At 44.9% G+C, this 25,209-nt stretch overlaps 1 protein-coding gene across 5 annotated transcripts in view; it reads right to left on the bottom strand.

Annotated features, from left to right (window-relative positions):
- Window positions 1-25,209, bottom strand: part of FRMD4A (FERM domain containing 4A) — a 362,726-nt gene that overhangs the window by 209,825 nt on the left and 127,692 nt on the right. Inside the window, exon 1 of one of the 5 annotated variants that reach the window (XM_048302656.1) lies at window positions 2,958-3,360. The exons of the other annotated variants lie outside the window; for them this stretch is intronic. Within the exon in view, the coding sequence (XP_048158613.1) occupies window positions 2,958-3,023 (66 nt within the window). The 5' untranslated portion in view covers window positions 3,024-3,360. Of the gene's footprint in view, window positions 1-2,957; window positions 3,361-25,209 lie in introns of those variants that run through there. 5 annotated transcript variants of the gene reach the window in all.

Genomic DNA, 25,209 nt, shown 5'->3' with positions numbered 1-25,209 from the left:
GACAAAATGGGCTTGATAGCTTAGTACAAGCTATTAAAGGGAGCTTTGTCAGGGTCCACTGATCCGGGAATCAGTTACTGTCCCTAAGGTCCAAGAAGCATTAAAAGTAAGTTTTCAGGAAAAAAAAGATAACTCAAGGCTCCATAGACCACAATTTCCCAATTTTTAAGTAATCACCTGGTCTGGAGCAGTGGAGGGCACCGAAGAATTGGAAGAGGAGCATTATGGTGACAGATGGCTTCGCTCTTTCAGCAATAAACCTGACAGAGATGAAGATGCATGGCATGGAGCAGACTTCAAGATCATTCCCAGGAGGGTCCTGTTACCTGGCAGTCTGCCCACAGTGCATCCAGCCCCACCAGTCTGGCCCCATGCTCCCCACCAAAATACCCATCTTGCTGCAGCAAAACACTTGGTATATGACCTTGGACAAATCCAGCTGCTAGAATGCTCTGTAACAGCCAGAGCTTGACGTTTCGCCCTTCCTTCATACTGAGTTTTTTATTTACTTTTCTGTATCCAGTACATCCAGAGGGGTTTTTTAGCATTGTAAATGAATAGGTGGTTTAAGATCAAACACAGCAGCAAGGCAAGGTGATGTGTGAGTAAAGCCTGAAAATTGTGCCTGAGAGTGGTGATTCTGCATTTGGCATATGATCTAGGCTACCCAAAATTCTTCCTGCCTTATTTCCTAGGTAGATTTTAGAAGAGCCCAGCTAGCTGAAAACATGGTTGCTCATAAGGGAGAACCATTTTCCTTGATTTGCATAGAAGCTGGATTAGACTCCCAGCCCTGAAGCAAGGCGTGAAGCCTGGACATGCTGCCCCGGGGTCGTACAGCCCCAGGCTCTGCAGAGCACACAGCTGTGACACTACTGCAGTGTCCCCTGCACAATGCTGCTCACACACCCCAGCCCCTGCAGACCCAGCTGTGCTCAGGAGTGGTACAGCATAGCACTGCACAGATATGTCCCTGCATCACAATTTCAGCTGTGACCACACTGTCCCAGCTGGGGATGTCTCACTGGGTTTCTGGAATTACAAATTTGAGAGACCAGTTCAGAACACAACCTGAGAAGAGCTCCACTGGTTTCACAAACTGAGGTCACCTGCACCTCTGGAGAATTTGGCCCACATTTTATTTGGCCAACTGTTACCCTCATTGCAAAAAACCACCAAATACCAAACCCAAAAATCTCATGAGGAGAGACATTTGGATGGAATCAAGGCATGGATATTAAAATAGACAATGGGACATGAAGAGCCAAGAAGATATGATTCCCTGTTTCCCTGTCTTACTGGGCTGTGTGGTTCCCAGCAAGACAGGAGTTTTTTCATGCCCTTCAAACAATTAGACACGTGTAGGATTGTTCAGCCTCAGTCAGCCCTGGCTTTCTAGATGTTGTCAGTCTCTGAGACACTGCTTGGAGCTACCCTGTGACAAAATGTTTTAAGCACCCACTGTTCAATGACACCTGTCCCAGGAGGGTCTCAGTACCCCAGGTGTCAAACACCCAAGTCAGTGAAGTGATGCTGAGCTACAAACAGACCAAGAGGAATCGTGGTGCCAAGTTTATCCTACAACATTTGCAAATACTCCAAAAAAAGCACTGGCCCCTTCCCACACAGAATAACTTTCACAGCATGCTGTGGTCATGAGAGGCAGATGTTACATCTTTGCTTGTCATGGGGATTTAAATCCTTGGGGATTTTCTCTGGGATTCATGGTACTGAGAGCTGGGAAAAGGACTTGAACCCAGAGCGGCCAATAATCATTAGGTTGACTCAGATATTACAGCCCAAAGAGTATTTCAGTATTTCATGCCCTGTGTAGAGGCTTTCACAGGGCAATCTCCAATAATGTCCATCTGCCCCTATTGCAGCAGCCTGGGCAAGGGGCAAAGGCACTTTCCAAAGTACTGAGGGGAGATGCCAGCACAAAGAATCTTGAGTCCATTTCACAGCACAGATGGACACCTCAATAACTGGAACGCAGGCTAGAAATCTGGCAAGATCCCCTGTTTTTCACTTCTGTGGTTGATGCCTAAGATTCCTTATCACTAGATCCTGAAATCTGAAATATTCAACTTAAGAGATGCCAAAAATCTTTTCTGAAAATTCGGAAGGTCACTTTCCATCTTATTTCTTATAGCCTGAATTCAGAGAGTACAGATCACCTTGGCATGACTTTTTTTCACAAAGACAAATGAACTGGCAATCCCTCACTATTGTTTTCAATCCCCTCCCCCCAAAAAACCTTCCAAAACATGACCAACTCCAACCTTTAGGCAAAACCCATCAAGATGTGTTGGAAAAGGCAAGAATGTGTTTGGAAATGCTTTGATATTTTTAAGAAACTTTAAAATGAGATGATGCAGACAGATTCTTATCTCAGATGTGTAGAAGCAAATCATACATTGCTTCAGTGAGCTTTGATGGTTCCAAGGAAGCAATCCCAGATTAACACTGGTTTAAGTATTTGATTGATCCAGGAGTAATAAACTGGATTATATTGAAAACTCTTTTGCTTGTTCCTCCATCTCTTGCAAAATAACCCAAGAGTCAAAAATAATCTAATAGCAGACAAAATCCTAAAGTCAAGGACACTTGATGTCAAGCAATGCACAATTTAAATCTCTGTCAATGCAATAGTTTTACAGAGATATTCCTCAAACTCTCAAAATCTCTCGTCCTTTTCACATAAAAATTGTAGATGATACACAAAACCAGTGCAAAATCTATCCTGTCTTGGATCTCACACTATTCCAGTTTTGTATGTTATAGCTTGAAGAAGATGCCTAAACCACAAAATACTGGTAGAGCTGGATTTCACACAGTTTATCAGGAAATGTAAAGGAATTAAGTCAATGCAACACCTTGGATATGCCATAAAATTTGTATACTGCCTTCTGGACTATTGTCATCTCACTTTAAAAAGGAAATTGTGGCTTACTTACAAACACATCCATTAGTAGGTGCTCCAGTGTCACTTCAATATCCTCTAACTTAGCTGCTAAAGTCATTGTGAAGTCAAACAGAGGAAAGCTGTCAGAAGTTGCAATCCAAAGCGTCTGTGGCCAAATCTAATTCTCAAACTGTCACAAATGAGTTTCTCACAGAAAAGGAAAATCCAAGAAATCAAAACTTAACATCAGAGTCCAGATGATGCCCGGACTCCGTGCCGGCTGTCAGTCCTGCTTGCAGGACTGAGGATTATTCCATGTGTGCAAGATGGGAGCAGAAGCTGCAATGTGTGTGCTGCCTTCCTTTCAGAGCTCCTCAGCCAGAAGCATGGAGTTATATCTGGGAAACCACAACAGAGGGAGGGAGAGACACACACAGAGGGAGAGAGAGGGGAGGAATGGAATAAACTGCCTTTGACTATGACTGATATTTATAGGACTGCTTGTTTTTGACTCCAGTCCATTTCTCTGTTCATTTCTGACCTTTCACAAATGGCCCAGCACACTGGAGCGTATTGTACAACAGGGGCAGTGGGTCCCACAGAAGTTGGCTGTGACCACTGCTGGGCCGATTCACACAAGCACTCCGTCAATAGCTCTTTGTCACAGCATACCAGGCTCTGCGCTATAGCAAGTGACAGAGGAGAGCACAGACATGTAAAAAACAAGGAAACAAAAGTTGTTTGGATACTAATTTTTTCCTAAGAGTATTAATAGAGCCCCTTACCCACTCCCCAAGGCACTGGCGTGCAGTGGTGACTGCTGAGGTTATGTATGGAGGGGAATAACCCCAAATAATACTATAGGGTTTGACCCTGCAAACACCGCTTCTGACACATACTCCCACCACTCAACCCCTTCAGCTCTGCAGTATCTCTGTCCCCTAAGCACTGCTCAGGACTAGACCCTTCCTTTTATTGTATTTATGGAAAGTTTAAAACATGATCCCAACTGCTTGCTGTTCCTCTACACTTAACTCAATGGAGAAAAGGTTTCTGCTTGCTTAGCATTTTGTAGCTCTCACAGCTACATGGAGTGGGAAGGTACTGATGGACATGACCCAACCAAAGCAAAACCCAGTAGAGGTTCTCTTCAAGGATTTTTCGTAATGTTAACTGGAACCAACTAGAAAGGAAACTGAGGCACAAAAAGGAGAAATACTGACAGTCTTGATATGGCCAGGACTGGTGCCAAAGTCTTCTGCATCCTAGGCAGTGACAGGTTCATCAAACTACCTTTCATGATGTTCACATTGCTCAGCCAAATTATTTTTTATGTATTAGACATGTACCCACATAGCTTGAAATCTGAGAGTGAAACCTTGCATGTGATGCTGGGAAAAAACATCCACAAGGCTGCTCTAAAGGTTTCAGAAACTGAAGACCAGTATTATTTATAAAGGTGTGAGATGGATAGAGTTGATGGAGCTTAGAGGGACCTCTAGTCATAAATTCCAACTAAATGTTCTCAGAGTTATAGCTGAAATCACATTTTCCGACCTGTACCATCAGCATTGGAACAGGAGCTGCCTCTGATGGCCGAGTTTTAGTAGACAACAACATGATGGACCATTTGGGACATGTTATGATGGATGGTTTCAACAGCAAAGGAGGACATGTCATTCATTTTCCAGCTGGACCAGCTCTCATTCACACATGGCCCTACATCAGATAATAGGTTGGCTGCTCCAGAAGTAAACCCAGCACGAGATGCTTGTCTACTGCAAAAAAGCCTGTTAATCATTCATGTGTTGCCCTTTCATTAAAGCTTTGACAAAGTGTCTTCACCAGTGTGAGTGGAGGGGTGTTTTAATGAGCACGGATCAAAACAAAGAGGAATACATTTGGAGGGAAGGCAGTGGAAACCCAGGGAACCAGAAAGCAGTAAGGCAATGAGCGAGCTGGGGTGCATGGCCACAGGTCTCACTGCAGACAGGATTTCATGTGCTTTGCTCTCTAGGAAGTGTTTGCAGAAGAAGACCTGGCTGCTGGTAAGGTCTTCATCCTCTCCAGCATGTGTGGAAATTCAGAGATTCCAGGAATCTATGGATTCTACACAACCAGGCTGGGTACCAGACACATGACTGGCCTTCTGCAGGTCCCTGGCCCACAGAAAGCAGTGTTTGGGCTGTGTCAGATGAGCCAGCACTGGTCCAGATGGACTGAATCATGCATTTATCTACCTCTAACTGACCCAACTACTGTCCAACCAGTCTGACCACAACAAGAACTTTACTGGAATCAAACATGTGATTGCTTCTGTCCTCCCCACCCCATTTATTGCACAAAGGCTAAGTGTTAAAAACTGAAATATGAAATTAAAGATTCTTTTCTGTAGGCTCCCTCTGTGCAATAGCACAGGGCAAGCGTGTCACTTGTGCCCCTTGACTGTCCCTGTAGCTGCATTGTGTTGGTTACAGAGATAAACAACAGGAGACATCTTCCAGGGTCAGAACACAGTGTCCATGTGACAGACGCCGACTCCAACAAAGGCTCATTTTTGTCTTCACAAAGATGAATTTCAAGATTATTTCAAAACTGATGGAGAAAACAGTGTCAGGCACAAGAAAGTGGCTTAGGGGTACATATAATGCCTTCCCTGATGCCCACTCAAGAAACACCTGGCACTAAAAGCACCACGTGCTCCACTGGCGATGGCAAGGAGGATGAATGGATTCCCAGGTTCTCACCCAGGCTCAGCTTTACATGGTCTGGTATTCCATTATTAAAACAGTACAGATTGGTATAGCAGCTCTTAGGCTCTTGCAGTTGCAATATTCAGCTTAGCAATTCTCCTGCTGGTCGATATTAACTGTCTGTAGAGATGGTCAGAAGTTTGGGTAAAAATGATCTTGCTGAGAAAAGTTGCTTTGCTGAAAGTCCTGTGGAATTTTCCTGACACCGAGACTGCAGGGCATTTTGTACTCAAAGGTATATCTCATTCCTTTTTTCCTTCAAATTCCTATAAAATTTCCGATTCAAAGCAAAGCACAATGGGAAAAAATCTAAAATATAGAAAATGTGCAGAAAAGAAAAAAGAATCACATTGTTCCAGTGATAACCGAAGCAGTTGGTGTGGCTGTGGTAAAATTATATTAATGGTGGAAAAAAAGGCACCAAAGTGCAGAAATTTGTTTCACTCAACCCCTTGAAAAAGCAAATAGCAGAAATCAGAGTCACAAAATCAGATCTAAGCAGAAGAACTTCTTCAAACACATAAAATCTCTGAATTTATCCCATTGGATCTCTTCTAGTTTTCACTTCAATGTTGCTTACCCCAAGTGACCTTTTTTATGGAGATAGCCTCTCAAATGCAGTAAACAAGAAACAGAATTTCTCTGAGTTCCCCAGGGATTATTCCCCAAACCTCTGTGCATGTGCATTACAGGAACACACAGAAATGAGATCACATGTGACAATGAGAAGCTCTAACCTGGTTGATTCTTTAATGCAGTAGGTCCAAACAGTTTCTTTATTAAATCATTATTTCCAGCTTTTCTAATTTCTGAGAATGCATTACTTGGCCTTTGCAAGCATGAGACCTCTTCTATTTAAAGCAGAGCATCCATCTGACAACACACCAAAGTATTTGTGCAGAACAGGATGTTCTTCTACACCCACATTTTCTCCTCACTTCCTTCCTAGTTTTCTTCGACCATTTGGGAATAAGATACCAGAAAAGAGCTCAAAAGGGGAGATTATTGTAGCATTTTTGCCAAAATGAGATTTCAGCAAAATGTGCTGTTTTTCAAAAGCCGGAATGTTATCTGGGGACACACTGGATCCCAGAATTGTTTTCCTAGGGGAGTCCCAGGGGTGAAGGTGGTTGTTGATGGTAGGAAAGAGTTGCCCTGCAAGCGCTGGCTTACAAAGACAGGGGTGTAACAACAAAACAAAAAGTTTACCAAGTAAGGCCAAAAGTTGACAAGAAAGGGTTAACAAGCTGATCTGAGTTTAATTAGTACCAGGAAGTTATGTTTGGGCCAGGCCAGGTGGCAAAGATGGGAGCTGAGGAGTCCAGGGAGAAAAAGGAGGCTATTTGTCCATGAGGCAAAAAATATTCCTGGGTCATGGAGCGTGCTAGGAAAGGCCTCCTGGCTCTCTTCCATTGCTCTAGCCAAGGGACCAAGGCTTCAGTCATGAACATGTGTGACAAATATGGGTGAAAGTCCATTCTGGGCAGTGCCTTTGCCATCCCACAAATGTGGGATGGGCTCCCATTCAGCTGTGGCAAGTCAGGCTGTCTTTCTATGCATCCAGCAGAGAACTTTTATGAACTTTTTTGCTTGAAATAATCAAAGTGAGGATTTGAAGATGAATCCTTTTGATCTCCTCCACAAGTTTTTCTATGCTTTCTCCTCTTGCGTTCAACAAAGCATGAAGTTGTTCTCTTTGGGGCAGGTGAAGAGGGACATCCCATCCTCTTGGTAAACTTGGATAACAGGGAACCATCAGCTTCCAAAACCTTCTTTCCATCTCCAGTTTTTCTTCCCACACAAAAACCTGGATGCAGGAACTGATCAACCTGGCACCTCCAGGTTGGATTGTGCTAATTCACTGAATCTGGAGCTGAGTCTGAAGCCTATCAGGTTCCAGCTGGCCCAGGGCACAGCCATCTGCCCTCACCTTGGTTCATTGTGCTGTAAGTCAGCCCCATTCTGCAGGAGCTTTCAATGTCAGCTGAAGGCCTTGGTGATAATTATCCATTGACTTAATTAAAGTGCTGCATCAAAGGCTGGACATCAGCCTATGGCTCCACCTAAAATCTCTGATCCAGGATGAAATGCAACAGCCTCATCTGATGAAGGCATCCAGCTGTGATATATCTCCAGACATGCAAACCTTGAGTCCATGCAGTCAAGGCAACGAGCAGGGAGATGATTTTGAGTTTTCTCCAGGGGTGTGGGTGAGGACACTCACTGCTTTACCTATTAACAAGCAGTCTGTGAAAGAGGGACAGCAGTGAGAGAGCACAGTTTGCAAGTGATACTGTGGTATTCAGGCTAGTGAGAACAAGGGCCTACTGAAAGATATGATGAGACTAAGTAAATGAGCAATAAAACAGCTAATTAAATTTAATGTAGCCAAATGTGAAGTAATGTTCAAGGCAGGAAAAATGTTCTGAACTTCACATATAAGATTATGGGCTCTGGGCTCACTCAGGAGTAAGATATTTGGATTATAATAATTCTATGAAACATCAGTTCATTGCTCAGTAGTGGTGGAATAAGCAAATAAAATATTAACATTTACCAAGGGGCAAGTAAAAGAGACTATTAATATGCCACTGAATCAAACCAGGGTTCACTTACATCTTCAACACTCTCTTTTGATCCCTTTATCTCCAGAAAAGACATAAAGAAGAGGGGCAGGATTCAAGGAAAGACAATAAAAATGATTACATGTAAGAATAATGGCTTACATAAAGAAATGACTGAGTAAGCAAAGTGGACTCTTTGGTCTAGGGGGAAAAAATATGGAGAAAGAGACTTACAGAATGATGGTGAGTAACATGGAGAGGGCAAAACATTCCTTGCCTTCAAGAGCATCTCCCCATCCTAAACTATGTGGGACAAGCCTGCAGGTACACAGTGCACTGCCAGGCAGGGCTACAACACATCTGGGGCTGCTGCATGGGCCAGCTGAGATCCCACATGTCCATCAGTCCTCTCACCAGTAATGGGACGGAGGAGCCACTGCTTGCATCTGAGGGGTTTGCCAGGCTGGGGCTGGCCCGTGCTGCCAGATGAAGAATGAGCGTGGGAGTCCCATTCCTGACCTCTTGCCCGCAGTGGGATTGACACAGCTCCATAACGGAGACAAAAATGCAGCTTCCACACGACAACAAGATAAACGTTTTTATAAGGAAGTCTCCATATGGGAGACGCCAGCAGCTCTGAGGTATTGCGGGCATGAAAAACAATGGCCAGAGTCCTGCTGCCCTGGTAGGTTTAGCACCAAGGCTTGTCCCAACCCTTTTACAGCCTTTAACAGGGACATTCCTGTTTGCTTTATGAAGTGAGCTTAGAGTCAACAAAATGGAGCCTGGATCATCCTGCCTCTGAGGAGTCCCAGGTGCTGCAGAGCACTCAGCTTTCAAGTTAAAAAAATGTGGCTATAATTTATATTTTATTGTCACTATATTCAACCAACATCTCATCTTCTTCCTGGGCATAGCTGCTGCTGGCTGACTTTTTTCACTGTCCCCATTGCATTGCTTCTCGTGGGTGGTCTCTCTCTCCTTGATGGCTTCCCACAGCTCTCTGGAGCTAAGACATTTTTGTATTTTCATGATTTAACTGGGTGTCCTAAAAGCCACCCTTTGGCTAAAGGAATCTGTCTCCTGTCCCTCTCACATGCACTTTCATTTAAAGGCCACTCTCGGCAAGGGAAGGGAAACCTCAAGTTTTCTTTCTTACAGACTTCCCCCAGGGCCAAACCAGCCACCCAAGGATGAAGGAGCCGTTTTGGCACAAATAAGCTGAGTGGGTGTTGTTCAGATGGGTTTTGTCTCTTTCAAGTGGAGAGAGACGGCTGCGGTCATGGAGAACACGGAGAACACAGAGGAATCAGTCTCCTAGGCTGGCTGTGCATGCCCAAATCTGCCTTGCATGGCAGCAACCTGCATCACAATCCACCTGCCTGAATCAGAGCAATAGAAATGCACCTTTTAAATGCTGTTGATAAGCCCTCCCCTTTTCTAATCTCACTTCCCACAATTCAGCATCCCACTGACTTCTTCCCTTGCTTTCCTAAAGCATCATCCATTTGTCTCTGGGGTCTCCCATGTCTCAAGGTGACCTGCTGGGCAGGGCTGCTGCAGTGACACCATTTCCCTGGGAGATGGCTGAGCCATGCATACTCTTGGAGATGTCCAGATGCCATTGAGCCACATGAGCCTATTATTTAGCTCGCTGTGAGGGATCCCACTTCAGCTTCCCCCTTGATGTAGCAAATCATCTGCATTATTAAAATGATTAAAAATAGACTGAGCTTGCCTGAGACTGCATCTATAATGGATCAATTGCTTTTTATACATTTTTTGGCTCCCTACAGTGCTGCTTTGTCATGTTGCTTTTACTTGGTGGGTGAGATCTTGAAATAATAGGCACATTCAGGAGATATAAATATAGCTGTTTATTGCCTTAAAATGGGTCTGCAAACAAATCACAGTCTCAGCTTCAGGTATTTGGAAATTGAATCTTCCTCTCTCTCCCTTCCCTTTTGGACCTGAGTCAAACACTGGACTTTGCAGCTTGGCAGCTGCTTTATCTTACTTTATCATAAGATATAGGCACTAGTTCTGCTGCACAAAATTCAAATCCTCATTTGCTCTTGATTTAAGAAGCCCTTGATGCTAGTCTGGATTTGATTCCAGGAAGAAATAATGTGGAGTTACCATTGAAAGGCTGCAGCACAGTGAAATAAAAATAAATGCACTGCATTGTGTAGCTTAACGGGGTGCTAATTTCTTGGGAGCGCATAAATAGGAGGCACAGAGCACATCTGTTTGCTGGCGTTGGGTTGGGAAAGTGCAGGGGAAATTTGGAGCTCTGTCACAGGGACAGGCTGAACTTTGTTCCTATGTCTCACAGAACTGCACAAAGTCTCCTCTGTAGAATTGCCAGTTAATTAAAAATGATATTTACGGTACCCTGGAGATGCATGCTCATAATTCTGCTTTTAGCATTTCTACAAAGTCTGGCACAGAAAGAGGGCTGGAGCCCTGGCGATGCAAACAGCAGCTCCCATCATCATGCTACCCCTGTGGCTGGAGTCCACACAGAGGGGCTTTGGACTGCCAAGGCCATTTCCATCACACTGTGTTTGCTGATGGGTTTTATCACCCACATCTGCTGCAGTGAACATGGGACACCCCTCCACCTCACGCTGAGATTCCCAGGTATGTTGGAAGCAGAAGTGAATTAACCTGCCTGTGGCAGATATGATGCTCTCTGCTCACAAGTGCCGCTCACAGAGAGATACACAGAAGCACAGAGGAACCCAATGCATCCTAAAGTACCAAAGTAACAACCTGTGCTCAAACCTCTGGACTCCACATCCCCTTGTCTCCTTCCTCCTCCATCCAGCACTGCTCACAGAAATTATCCTCAGGCACTTCCAGGGTATCTCCCTGGCACTCTTTGTACAGCTGAGCATTTAGAAACACTTGCAGTGTTTCGTGCTATGTGATGCATGGGCTTTTGGACAGCAGAGCTCGATGTCTCAAGGATAGACAATGTCCTGAAACTCTAGACATGCACAGGATAAAATAATGCTGTAGAGGCGATGGAGGACAGAGGCAGCAGGGAGATCTTCAGTGATTTTATCTACCCTGTAAAGGCAACTGCTCTGCAGAGAGTCAGAGAGAGAAAGAGGTTTCTCTAGAGGCAGATTGGAGCAGAAACCTGTGCCCCTGCTGACCACGGATGGGGATTAGGGAGGATGGTTTTTCAACCTGCTCCCAACTGACCACTCTCAGCAGACCCTGGGGCCTCTTCTTGTTTTTCTAGCCTGAATTTGAAGAGACTTAATGCAGTGAAGCAACCTCTCATTTCACCTGGACAGAGGATGTCCCAGAGGACTTCATCCCCCAGCAAAGAAGTACCCACCTCCCCATGTCATGCTATCCCCCTCCCTTCTCCCTCTTCAAAAATTTCATCTTCAGGAAACTCCTACAGGAAGTCCATAATTAAACTTTAACCCACCATCCCAGCCCTCCACATCCCCTGGCACCCATCCCCACCCTGGTGCCAGCAGCTCACCTTTGGCAGGGGAGTGCAGACCCTGAGTTCGGCTGGCACCCGCGGTGGGGGTCTGCAGAGCCGCGGGAGCTTGTGCCTCATCCTTGCATATTTTTTCATATCCTTTTTTTGGTAAAGATAAATCTCCTCTTACGGTGTGTATCCAGCTGCTGGCAGCATGTACTGATAGCTGTTAACTTGTCCTAAAGGCTGGACACTGCAAGTGCTCTGCAGTGAGTTGTTACAAGCTTGCTAAGAACAAGTTTCTGTAATTGAATATTTAGCTGTTATTATATGCATAAAGGTTCTATCCCGATACCACTGGAAACAATAATAAAAATCTCATTAACATTTTATTACCAAGCCCTTCCCTCTATTCCTTTTTACACACTGCCAGTCAGTTCAAAAAGGATGGCATCTTCTGATGGAAAAAAAAAGATGATGAAAGCTAGAGAAACTCCTTGACACACTCCTTTTGGCTTTATGTGTTTCACTTTGAATTAGGATGCCAAACCAGGAGAATGACACTGCAGACTTCTGAGGAATTAAAAAAACATGAATCAAACCTCAGCATGATTTTATTTGCTAAAAAATAAATCCTCCAACTATGGAATCCAAAAAATAAAATACTGCTTTGGCTGTTTCTCATGGCCTCCTAGATTTTTTATACTTCATTGTACTTTAATGTTCCTCCCCAGGACAATGAAGGCTAAAAAACCTTTTTTATGACTAAGTCTTCTGAGGCCAGATAATCTCTTGGTTGAAGGAGTCAAGGCTTTAGGAAGGGTCCAGGGAGTGTGAGAATCTCAGAGGGATACCATTCTCCATGACTTGACATGCAGCTCCCCTCCAAGTTCATTTCACCCTCTGTGATCTCCCTGCAGTGGGGATATCTTGGTTTACATGGGCCTCACCTGGCAAAGAGCCAGAGGACATCTTCTTCCCATCATCACAAAACCCACCAACATTCAGCTGCAAGTAAGGCTGGAAATCATGGCAGAAATCACCAGTGCACTGCCAATGCCTCCACACAACCAAAATATTTCCCGTACGGTTCCAGGGATCAGACTGGAAGACACACCAGGTAAAGGTGAAACACCTGACAATATGACTGGGGGAAATGACTGTCCAATCCCAAATTGGAGTGTGGCTCACCTCTGAAAATGCAGTCAGCTCACACAAATCAGGCACTGGGGAGACTGCAGCACTTCGATCAGTGCCATTGCTGTTATATCCTCTCCCTACCCTAGCATGACCCCAAAGAGGGCTGACCTCCAGAGCCAAGGGACTGACCAAAGAGAAATGGAGTTCTCCCTCCCTGTCCCAGAAATGAAAGCCTGGCTTAGCATGCCATAAAAACAGCTTGAAGAGGCCACAGTCTCATCCATCATGGTACTTTGCCTCAGCCATGGAACAGAGATGACAAATCTGTCAGTGATTGCACTCCATTACATTCTTGCAAGATTTCCTGGCTGCCTGCAGAGTAGATGTCTTTGCTCTGGTTTTAAAAGATTTTAGGTAAAACAGCCAATAGCTCTGACAGCAGCAGCCTGGTGCTCTGGGGTCTGACCCATTCCTAGTTCTGTCCTTTGGATGTACAAAGGCGTAGGAGATGGAGAAATCACTACTTTTCTGTGTCATAAGAGCATTTATCAGGAACATACCTGTTAAAAGTATATGGTATCTTGCGGATGCTAAAAGGCAGGACCAGAGGAATTTTCTAGCTGCTGAAGCATTTTGTGAAGTTTTTCTTTCTCATGCTTTAGCTGAGAAACCGTGAAAGATGGTTTTGTAAACTAATTCTGTATCTTGCACCTGGGTTTGTTTTCCAGCCTTGTTTTGGTACTCTGGAAAAAATATTTTGAATGGGTGTTAGAGAACCTCAGCCAACCCCTCTAGGGGATGGCTGGTAAAGGGACCAATCACATCATGCTCTCTCATGTACAAAAATATATGACCTAGCTTGTAAATAATAAAATAATTCCTTTCCTTTTCTCCTTGGATTTGGATTGTGTCATTTCTTGCCGGTTCTCAGTAAAACAGTGGCAGTACCTGCTCCCTGCACTCCTTAGCAGGAACCTTACTGCCAAAACAAGCTCTAGTGCGTACAGTTGTGGGACCCAGACACTGTGGATTAGTGGGTGCCTGGCTGGGGATGTGGTGTTGGGAGAGCAGAGTAGAGCTGAACCCAGAGACACCAAAACAGTCCCAGGAAACCAAGGGGAAACCAATGGCTGCATGCATGGATGAACTTGCAGTAGTAACACAAGTCAACTCCAACATCTGAAGAGCATCTGTGAAGCAGGACTGTCTGAAAATGTCCCACAGGCAGTGCTGGAAAGCAAAACAGTTGCAGAGAATTCATTGCTTATGGTATGGGAGCTCACCATGCTTAATAAACTTGCTTCCTGTGAATGAAAAAGACAAAAAGGCCCTGTCTGCCACTTCTTTCTCCTGGCTCCCTATTTCTAACAGTCTTTTGGAGCTCAGCAGGTTGAATGTCACATGTTTCTCAGCAGCTTTCTGCCTGCCTTTCCCCTGTTTCCCACGTGAAGCAGCACTCAGCCATCCCCGAAGGCTCCTGCCGAGGCTTTCTGCCCCAAATCCCTGTGCCCAGAGCCAGGCTGCTCACTTCGCCTCTTTCTCTCTCAAAGTCAGCCAGTGCCTGAAAATGCCCATGCTTTCCTCAGTGAGTTCAAGAGGGGACAAACAGAAAACGCTTCCAGGGATGTGGAGATAAAGCTAATGGTCGCTGCGGGGAGTGACAGGTTTGCTCTTGTGGGATGCTCTGACAGATCCATCAGGAGGCACTTAGCCATAAAACCCTGAGATCTCTGCAAGGGAACCCCTGTCCTTCCTCTGTGTTTATGCTGCTCTGAATTGCCTAGTTAATGCAAGAGCAAAAAAAAAAGGGAAGGTAATGGGCCTCTTTAGAGGGGTTTTAGGCACTTAATGGGAAGCAGGAAGCCAGGGCCTGTATAATTAAATTGCTAATCTCTCACCAGGTCTGGCAGGCTACATACTCTTATTAAAAACAGGTTTAAGCCCCACAGCAATTTTTGTTTCAACTCTGGGTACAAGCCAGCATCCTTAATTCCTTCAGCCCCAAAATGCTTCTAACCCTGCCCTTCATTAGAGCACTGTGCTCTAGCAAAGCCCAGACACCAGACAGCTTCAAGATGACCCTCTTCCTCCTTGAAAAAAATATTATTAATAGGATGAAGGTGGTTATGGTCTCTGCTGAGGCACAGTCCCTCCTGAGGCTCCTCTCTCAGCAATGTTTATTCACATTCTTTTTTTCTTTCCTTTTTCCGTATCTAAGAAGTCACATCAGGGACCCCATCGACCCCAGCAGTGCATTCCCTGGGTGTGAGGTGTCACACAAACACCCACAGAAGGGTTTTCTGGCTGTCTCTATACCTTTGCACACTTTATATACCATAAAATAACAGAGCCCCAGATGTCATTCTGGCCTAGTCCAAAGAAATGGAGAAGGTTGGGGGGGCACTGGGAGAATGTTGGAGCTGAAATATCTTCCTCACTGATACATCCCTTCTCCTCCAGCAATCATATCTAACAAACAGACAGACAGCTCTGGCAGACTACTCTTGTATTGCTGAGGAAAACAGGCAGGTGCAGAGGTATCAGATGGCATGCTTGGTTCATTCATCACCTAAGGAAAGCCACCAAAACAAAAAGGAAATATCCCCATTCTTTTCACCACCCTTCATAGACTTCAGTGTTTATAATTCCCTGTGTCATTTTCTCACCTGCCTGGAGGTTGGGAGGGAGAGGGTGTCCTGAGGAGCACTGTCACACTGCTCACAGCCACTCCCCAGCTCAGCTCCCTTGAGAGCAGCTTGGCTCTGAGCCTGTGCTTCATTAAAGCAAGGGGCAGTGGCATGAGGGGAAGGGGGGAAGAGATCCAGGAAGGAAGAGCAGCCTGGAAATCAGCTGCTTATCACTGTGTGTGGGGGATGTCCCCAACAGTTACATGGGGCCGTGTGTCCACTGACCCTGATGGGTATGGCAGGGGAAAGTGCTCTGATCAAAGGGCTTGGAGAGGGGAAGATTGGTGGCATGGGATGGTGAGAGACCTCTAAAGATTAAAAAGCACACAGCATGGAGATGTCGCATGCACAAAAAAAGCAAGAAGAAAACACTTAAACAAGCGGCCTAATGGCTGGGAGCACATCCCTGGGGATCCCTGCTGCTCTGGGATTGTATGGCAAAAGCCTTCCACACCACTTGAGCAATCAGCTGAAGTATGTGAAAATACCACTTGACATCTGTGGAGGACGGTTGTGTCACAGTAAAATTGCTTCCCCTTTCTGGAAGGTGCATGAGACCCTCCAAGGACAGGATTTGGGCTGGGTTTCATCAGCACATCTACTGAACTGACCCTGGACCTGGGTGGTGGAAAGATCAAGGAGCATTTAAGCCAAGGGAAGAAGATCTGTTTGTTCTTTGAAACAACTTTCTGATGTTTGCAGACATTAAAATGTATGTTCCACTTAATTTCAAAATGATGTCTTGATGTGCTCCAACTCAAGCACCAAGGACATGCAAATTTTATTTTTGCCACTGCAGCAGTCACCTGTCACTGGTTAAATCATCATCAAATGTTTCAGCTTTTCCCTCAAGAAAGGAGATGCACTGCAAGAGCAGAAGTTATCATGGCTTAACAGATTACTAGTCATCAGCTTGAAGATGTTTACATGCTTCCAGCAAATTATAATATAAAGCACATTAATTTAAACTAAGAGTAACAAGTAGCTAATCTGTGGTAATTCAGTCACTTGCAAGAGTCTCTGCATACCCTTGGTTTATGTGATGACTCTCACTGGGTTGAGGGAATGGGGAGACATTTACACACAAGGAGCATTTCCCTTTGTAGACTACCTAGAAAAATATTTTATGATATTTTTAAACCCATCTATTGAACAAAAAGAAGATTCATAGCTTTAGGATGACTGGCCAGTTTTGACAAACTTGTGGTGGGATGGTTTCTATGAGCAGCACAGGAATTTTTTTCCCAAAACAGGTGAGAAATCAGTGCTCAGCAAATGGAGAAGGACAGCAGCAGAAATCTTGAGTATGTTTCTCCCACTTCTCTAGGACAGTCTGCCACTTGCTTCTCACCTACTATAATTGATCACTTTTTCCTGTTCTGCCTCCTTTTTCTGTGTGTTTTCTCCCCAACTTGTAAGTTTTTGGTTTTCCTTCAAGTGTGAAAAATGAAAAGGGATGGGGGAAGGCAGCACGCAGGGTTGCTGAAGAAAGCCTTTCTCAACCAGTTGTAAAAACCACCTTCTGAGAGGAACACCTGAGCTCAGTTGAACAAGAAACACACCCAGACTCTTGATGTGGTTGCCAACCCTTAGTTATTTTGACTCTGTCATTTACATTCAGACTGATCATGATAAATGCTGAGAATCTGCATTTCCTTAGAGCCGCTCTGGGAGCTGGGACTAAGCACACCATGGACTGAGGTCTGAATGCATTGCAGTAGCTTCTGGTCCACACAACTTCTAAGAAAAAAACCCAAGATCTGTGGCTTCTCCTAATAGTTTTGTAGACTTCTTGGGATCTGTGGATCCCAGAGAAGCAGCATTTGTGTATCTAGAAATGTATGTCCTAAAGACAGTATATTTGAACAGGTTTATTATCATTTCCTCCACAGAGCCAGCTGAGCACAGCTCTGCCCATCCCATTCCCTGTGCAGTGCTGGCACTGGGCACAGTGCAATGCCTGCTCTGTGCCATATCAAAGGCATCTGTACTTCAGAGCGGGGCAAGTGGAATGTGTGCTCACTGACTGATGTAGCAACCCACACTAAGCTTTAATCACAGGCTCCCTATACAGGTAGGAAGCAATTTCTTATGCAGTGGGATTCAATGGATAAGGAGTGTTCAGGCTGGGAAAGATGACAGAGGGGAGATATGATCAAAGTGTATGAAATCATGAAGGGGAAAGAGATGGTGAATAGATAAGGATTATTTATTTTTTTTAAAGTTATTTTATACGATTACACCAGGACTAAGAGCTATGCACTGACATGATGACACTGCAGATTTAGAAGAAGAGAAATCTTTTATTCGAATAGCTTATGGTGAAAGTAGGGAAAATATCACACAGAAAATTCCATAAAGGGTTGTTAAACTTGGTGAAGTCAGGAAGTGGCTAAACTGATGACACCTGGGCAGTGGGAGGATGTACTGTGGAAACATCTCTCCAGCCTTGCCTTGCTTTACACTTCTCCCAAGTGTTTGTGGCTGGCTGCTGTTGGTTTTGGGGCAGATGGACCTTGGTTTGACCTAGTAGAGCTATGATGTTGTGTTACAGGTCATGTTATCTCACAGGGAGAGTCCTCCCAGGTGTGATTCAGCACAAGATTGTGCTGCAGCTTTGCCTTCCCTCCCTCCCACACCCTGCCTGGACTGCAGAGAAGCACAGGGAAATCACAGTCTGTTTAAACACATGTGTTAGAAACCTGAAGCTGCTTAGTTTAAATGTCCCCTTTTCTGGGTATGATCTGCAAAAAAAGCAAAAGCAAGTGAGGTGTCTAAACCCCACTGCTTTTAAGAGGGTTTAGATGTGCCTAATCTGCTTAGATGTTTTTAATAATCTTTCCAGGCACCACCATGAAATCTCTGTGAAGATCAGGTCTAGATTGATTTCTTCCCTTTTATCTTCTGATGTTCAGGTAATACTTGAAAAATGCCTTGTGACCCATAGATAGAAGTTGTAGTTTCTCCACAATTTGCAATCAATATTAATGAAGCTTTTCAAGTGTTAGATTGCATGGAAAAGACATATTTTGTCTGCAAGAATTATTTCAGCAAGCTTCCTTTCCACAGGTTACAGACAGTGAACACATTTGGTGCAGCAAGACCTGCTGGTGCTGCCTCCATCCATCTCTGACCTTTCAGGCTGTTTCTTATGCCTCTTACCTGCCCTACCTTGCACAAGAAAGTTGAGAAAAGAGAAGCTTTCAAGCTCGGCTGGGCAGATTGCACGTAACCATGGCGGGCTCCAAACAGAACCACAGTGCTGGAGACATAAATCAGGTCTGTAACATGAGGCCACTGGAGGAGAACTCTTATTTTATGTACTCAACCTGTATGCAGGGTTCATTTCAACATGACCCTGGTGTAACTCGCTTTATCAGCTGTAAGGACAAGCTCACCAGCTGCACATTATGTTCACACTCCAAGGCCATTGGAAAAAGCAAGCAAAGCCCCAGAGCAGGCCTGTGGGAACAGACTAAAAAAAGTCCCCTCTAAATAAATTGCCCTGCCTGCTATAAAACCGAAAGGATTCGTCTGGGATGGATAGAAAATCAAACCATTTATTTCAAAGTAAAGAAATAAAATCAAGCTAAAGTCTAAGATGAATAGTTTTCTTCATGGTTTAAATTTTTCACATTGAAATGCAAAAATGGAGCTTCTCTGGTTTGTCAAAAAAAAAAAAAAAAAGGGGTTCCCCATTTTTATAGCAGAAAACATTAGCTGAATTCAGCTTGAGTCTGTGAGTAGCTTCAGTCCGCCTGAAGCAGCATTTATTAGCAAATAAACTATTCACCTACAAAACATTATCTGGTTCTACCCCAAATGTTCTTCCCATTGCTTTAAAATACCCTATTTATAGACAAAACTATTGTTGAGAACAGATTTAAGCTGTTGTGTTCATTGTCTGGCACAGCATCTCCTTGGGAAAGCAAACCAATTAAGCTATTCCATTTTGCAGCCTCAGTGCCTGTTTGTGCAGCTACTGTGCTGTGTAAGGGACCACAGTCTTATAGTAGTTGACAGATATGACTGCACTTCTTGTAAGCAAATGCCCTGTTCTCAGTAACTTTGAGGTATAAAATGGTCACAAAACAGCTTAGGAAGGCAGGAACAGCTGAGATCAATGGAGCATCCTGCATGAAGGTCTCTGCCAAACCCCTGTACCAAAAGCTCCCTCCCAAAAGCCCTACCAGGCAGTAAAATAAAAGCACTGTTCCTAACCCCTGTTAGTAAGAGGTAGCTTCTGGGCTGAAGCATGGGGAACTATGTCCTTTTCAAAATTGTCATAATACAGCCAAAAAAAAGGGAAAAAAAGATAAATTGAGGGAAGAAATAAAAGCATTAATAGGAGCAGCTTGAACAGTGATTCTTTTCATTATTTTGAGGATCTTCTAGAAGTCCAATTGCTTGCTTTGGCATTTGAAGTATTCCCTCTCTTTGTGAAAAAGGTACAGCACAGATAAAATGAATCACACCTGCCTTGCCAAGGTGTCTCAGCCTTCTGTTGCAGGAGGCAAGAAACCTGTGCACTGTGTCCTTTGGACTGAGGCTGGTGGAAGCAGGGCTAGAGGTGCACTTTTTGCTGTGACGATGACTGAGCACTGGCACAGGTTGCCCAGAGAAGTTGTGGAGTCTCCATCCTTGGAGATATTCAAAACCCACCTGGACATGGCAATCTGCTGTATGTGACCCTGCTTTGAGCAGGTGGTTGGATGAGATGATCTTCAAAGGTCTCTTCCAACCTCAAATGATTTTGTGATATGAGCACATGTTCTGACTCATTCTGGCAGCGTGCTCTGTGACCCCGCTACCTCCAGGACAGTTCTGGGCAGTGTGCGCAGGTCCTGTAACAAATTCCTGCTCACAGAGCTGCACTTACCCTCACAGGGCTGACACCTTTCCTTTCACAGACAACAGGCTCAATCAATCTATTTATTTTAGGTTTATTCTGCCAAGCAGACAAAAATTCACTGGCCAGTTTCACTGTGTCACAGCTTTCCCTAGCTAGGCAGATGGGCCAGGTTCACCCAGGTTCACAGCTACCTCAAGCCCCTGGGTGACCAAAACTGGCCTTCTTACCTGCATCTGTTGGCTGCTACTAACTCAGGTAGGACAAAGCCTGGTGACCTGCATCCAGCTTTGGGACTCCCAGCATAAAACAGATGTGGATGTGTTAGTGTGGGTCCAGGAGAGCAACAAAGAGGGTTGGGGCACCTCTCCTATGAGGAAAGGCTGAGAGAGTTGGGGCTGTTCAGCTTGGAGAAGGCCCCAGGGAGACCTTATTGTGGTTTCTCAATACCAAAAAAGGGTCTGTAAGAAAGATGGGGACAAACTTTATAGCAGGGCCTGTTGAGATAGGACAAGGGGTAATGGTTTTAAATTAAGATAGGGTTGATTTATATTAGACCTAACAAAGAAGTTTTTTACATTGAGGAGGGTTAAAAACTAGCATAGGTTTTCCAGAGTGGTGGTGGATGCCTCATTCCTGGAAACATTCACAGTCTGGTTGGACAGGGCTCTGAACAATCTGATCCAATGGAAAACATAGGGACATTTTCATTGCAGGGGGTTAAACTAGATGAGGTTTAAAGGTCCCTTCCAACTCAAACCATTCTGTGATTCTATGATCTAAACAACAGAAATGTCTCGTTTTTTTACTGGTCTTCTACATGTCATGGCCATTTTCCAGCCATCAGCTCAGGGATTAGGTTAAAATGTCAGGTACAAGAGCACAGCTTTGTAAATACTACATTTGCATATAAATTATTGGCTAGTTGTGGTGGGGAAAGGGCTGCTGGACAGTCTGAATCCCTGGCTCTCAAGAGCTGGCCCAGCCCTGCCTGTACGGGGTCTTGGGGGAGATACCACTATTTATAACCTGCAAATTATTTATGGAGCTCACCTTTTGTCATCTGTCTGAGATCCACAACATGCCTCCTGTGGCTCTGAAGCCATGTGATGTCTGTAGGGATGGAGAAACACACACAGATGTGGTGGGGCTACAGCCAGACATAAGAGCGTGAGGTGGCACTGGCTGCTACTTGCAAAAGCCATTTTCCTCCAAACTGGCAATTTAACAACACCATGGCCTTGTGTTTGTCAGGTGCAGGAGCAATACACAGAATGGTCTTTGAAGTGCCTCAGCAGCTGCAACAGCCCCCTGCTAAATTAAAGAAAAATGCTTAAAGCTCCTGTGTGCTGCTCAAGTGCACACACAGCAATGAATTTCACAGAGCTCAAACTCCCCCCACTGATTCCATGTGTTCATTGAAAAGCCTTGGGAGGCACAAGCCACACTATACAGTGGCAGCACAAAGAAACTCTTCTTTGGGAGCAGAGTTTTCTTTACTGTGCAAAGGAAACAAAGCTGATAAATCACTCATTTGAAGGTCTTTCCCTACTGGGACACGGGAGAACTTGGCAGCAGTTTGCTGAATGCTCAGCCCTCAGGTAGAGTGAATTCAAGTGTTCCACACACTTAGAGTAGTACAAGACAGAGACAGCCACCTCCTCCCATGCCCAGGTGGCACTCATTTGTGCCTTGTGTCAGCACATTGTTGTGTTGTATCCTTAGAGAATTCCCACTTTATTTTCCCCCTCATGATAGGAATAGCAGGAAGGCCAATTAGACTCTCTGAACTGTTGCTGATACTCATCATTCCTTCCCTATAAAGTGAGAGGCATGATCTCACATTTTAGCACAGGAGCTTTGGTCCCCTATAAAAACCTGCCCTCCCCCTTTGCCTGTGTTCTCCAGGCATTTCATGCAGAAAATGCAATTAGTTTCCTTGCAACAACACCCAAACAGTGTGATCAGAGTTCTCTGCTAACCCACAGCACAAAAAGATCCCTCGGTCCCTGTGAGAGATGTGCAATCCAGCCTGGCACTGCTGCACAAGAATTTAGGGAAACAGCACGACCTAGTGTTCCCTCTGCTTCTCACTGCCACTTGAAGAGTGATGGTTCCTGGTGATATCTTTGCAAACACTACCCCTACCAAGCTTCCATGAACACAGGATTTCCTTCAGTAACCCCAGCTTCTTTTCTTCTCCCCAGTGAGGTTTCTCCTCCCTCCAGAGGTTTATGTCCCTCCCTTTGGAACATCTTGCATCTTTGTCCGAAGAGGGAGGATCTGACACAATCCTGTGAAGCAGGAAGCTGTTCAAAAGCAGCATGGGCTTGGGAAGGAGGCTGCTTCACAGCCACACTGCAAAGGATTTTGATAGATTTCCCTCTCCAAGCACTTATCAGGTTTCCGTGAACACCACCAAATGCAGGAGGTGCAGGGAATGTTGTCACTCTGTGTCCTCTCTGCATCTTGGTTGTGCAGGCCATGCACCTCGATATTACTAGTTCTGACCTGAAATATAGCACTAGGCATGCAGCTGCACTGCATATAAAATGGATCCATTAAATGCCTTCTCAAGGAAGCCAGTTTGCTTGACATCTCTTCTACTGAAGCTCATCAGCTTCTGCACTGCTGGGTGCTTATACGTGTCTGTAATGGCAGGGTTGCCCACACACCAATGTGCTACCAGCATGACCCATAAAGAAAGGCTCCACCACAGGTATCCTAATGTGAACACTCGAGAGAGTCTGGAGCTGCTCTGCTCTGCCATCACCAACACAGCCAGGAAAATTTTGGGTAGCTCAGTTGGCAGCTTCTGATTACTGTGTTTCAGACAGGCCCTATGACAGACATCTGCTTTTGACCAGCCCTGTTATTCATCCACTCCCAAAGATCTGTCCTTCTAAGACATATCTCCACACTGTAAAAACCTACCACTCTATCCATTGGAGGCTTAGGACTGTGTGCTTTGAAAGAAAGGCACTGGAGTTGCAAAGCAGCCCTAGCCTATGCAATGCTGCCCTAAGGAACAGGCGTTTTCCTGACCTCAGGGTTGATCATCTTATTTCCTGGAGGCTGAGGATGCCTGAGAGAGTTTTGTTGTAGCCAATGTAATTGTAAATGCTAGTGCTATTCAGGCAAATGCAACACCAGAGGATACTCTTTCCACGTGCTCCTCAATAAAGAACTTGATCAGGTGTACCATCAACCAAAGTCAAACCTGCACAAAATCACATACACAGGGAGCTGTAAAAGACCATCTGTGACTTTCTCTGTGGGCAAATTTCAACTTTGTGTGTGGACACTGGCAGACCTGGAAAGGAAAGGCAGATTGGCTTGCAGACAGTCATGGCTGTGGTCAGATGACCCCTGTGATTGATATTTGCTGAATGAGCAACTAATGATGAAACTGATCTTTGGGCAGGGCTTCCACATGCACCTTGCAGGACCATAGGTTTTGCAGATGTCATCCCTGCTGCATCTGGTGTTACACAGCGTGGTGTGGGAGCCATGTGTGGTGCAGCCAGGTTATCCACCCTCAGGCTTCCAGCTGTGATCCTCCAGAGAGGGGTGTCAACCCATCTTCACCTTGGCAAGAGTTTCTTCTCTGTTGTACAAACACAAAAGCAAATAACCAAACCTCAAAACAAGACACAGCCTGCCTAGCCTTGAATGCAGGCTGGAAGCAACACTGCCCTGAGAGCTCCAGTGGTGCAGAGCCCTGCATGTCAACAGAGATCTGAGTCAGCCACAAAACTGGATGAACGGATGGCCTGGCAGAAGATAAAAAGGACGACTCCTTATCTATTGCCCACACCATCTGGGAACCTCACTCCTTGCCTTCCCAACCCTAATTATTTTTGCTGCTTGATCTCAAGAGGTATTTCTGGCATGACCCATAGCTGAGTGAGCCTGCTGTTCCTCGCTCTCTCTAGAGCAGCTGGCTTTTCAGTCACTTTATTACCATCTTCACCTGTGAATCAGATAATGGCTCATGTGATCCTAGAGCATTAGTCCCGCTTGTGTTGTCGCAAGCTTTTGGACATTCCAATTTTCAGGGGATTATATGCAAAGCAGAAAAACATCAGCCATGCCTTTCATGCTTTCCCCAAGTCTCTCTTTTCCTTGGGGACAACTCTTTTATCTCAGGGAGCCTTACAGAGAAATCAGCAATTCAATTGCGCTATTTTTTTGGCCTATAATTCCACATACTTATTCCTGTTTGATCACGTCATGCAGCGACTCACAGGAAAAGAATGAAATTGCTCCTGGTTGCAGATGCCAGTTGCTTGCTAAAGCAGACTGCATTCTTTTGTATACTCTGACCTTATTTTGTGCAGTCTTTTAACCTGTCAGTCTTGAGGTCTGTTTCTGTGAAGCAGAGACTTTAACTAGTTTTACATGTGAGTTCATCAACTCTGGGCTGGCTTAGCTTTAAGTTCATTTTGAGATCCTGCTGATGAACTTCAGTGGAAGGAAAGGGTAAGTCTAGGATGTAACTCAAACCTGACTCCAAGCACCTGTCCGGTAGGAGAGGTTCTTGGGAACAGACCTTTCCTTATTCTGCCAATGCAGGAGTGAGACTGCAGGGTTCTGTCGTGTTGCAGGGCAGATTAGCTGATCATAATGATCCCTCCTGAACAGATAATCTATAGTTAATCAACACAGTGCATTAGACACTTACAAGCCAGCTCAAACTTGCCTCCAGCCCAAACTGCTAACAAGCACGGATCTCAGCCACCTATCTTACAACCACATCCTTCTGGGATGGACGCCTGCACATATTGTCACCCTGTGTCCACTGCATCCCAGACACTGCTTGAGGTGAGGAAGTGGCTTCCAACTCTCTTGTGTAGGTCTGGT

Source organism: Corvus hawaiiensis, chromosome 4 (assembly GCF_020740725.1).
Source record: "Corvus hawaiiensis isolate bCorHaw1 chromosome 4, bCorHaw1.pri.cur, whole genome shotgun sequence".
Taxonomy (NCBI): Eukaryota; Metazoa; Chordata; class Aves; order Passeriformes; family Corvidae; genus Corvus; species Corvus hawaiiensis.
This window is presented reverse-complemented; position numbering and strand designations above follow the sequence as displayed.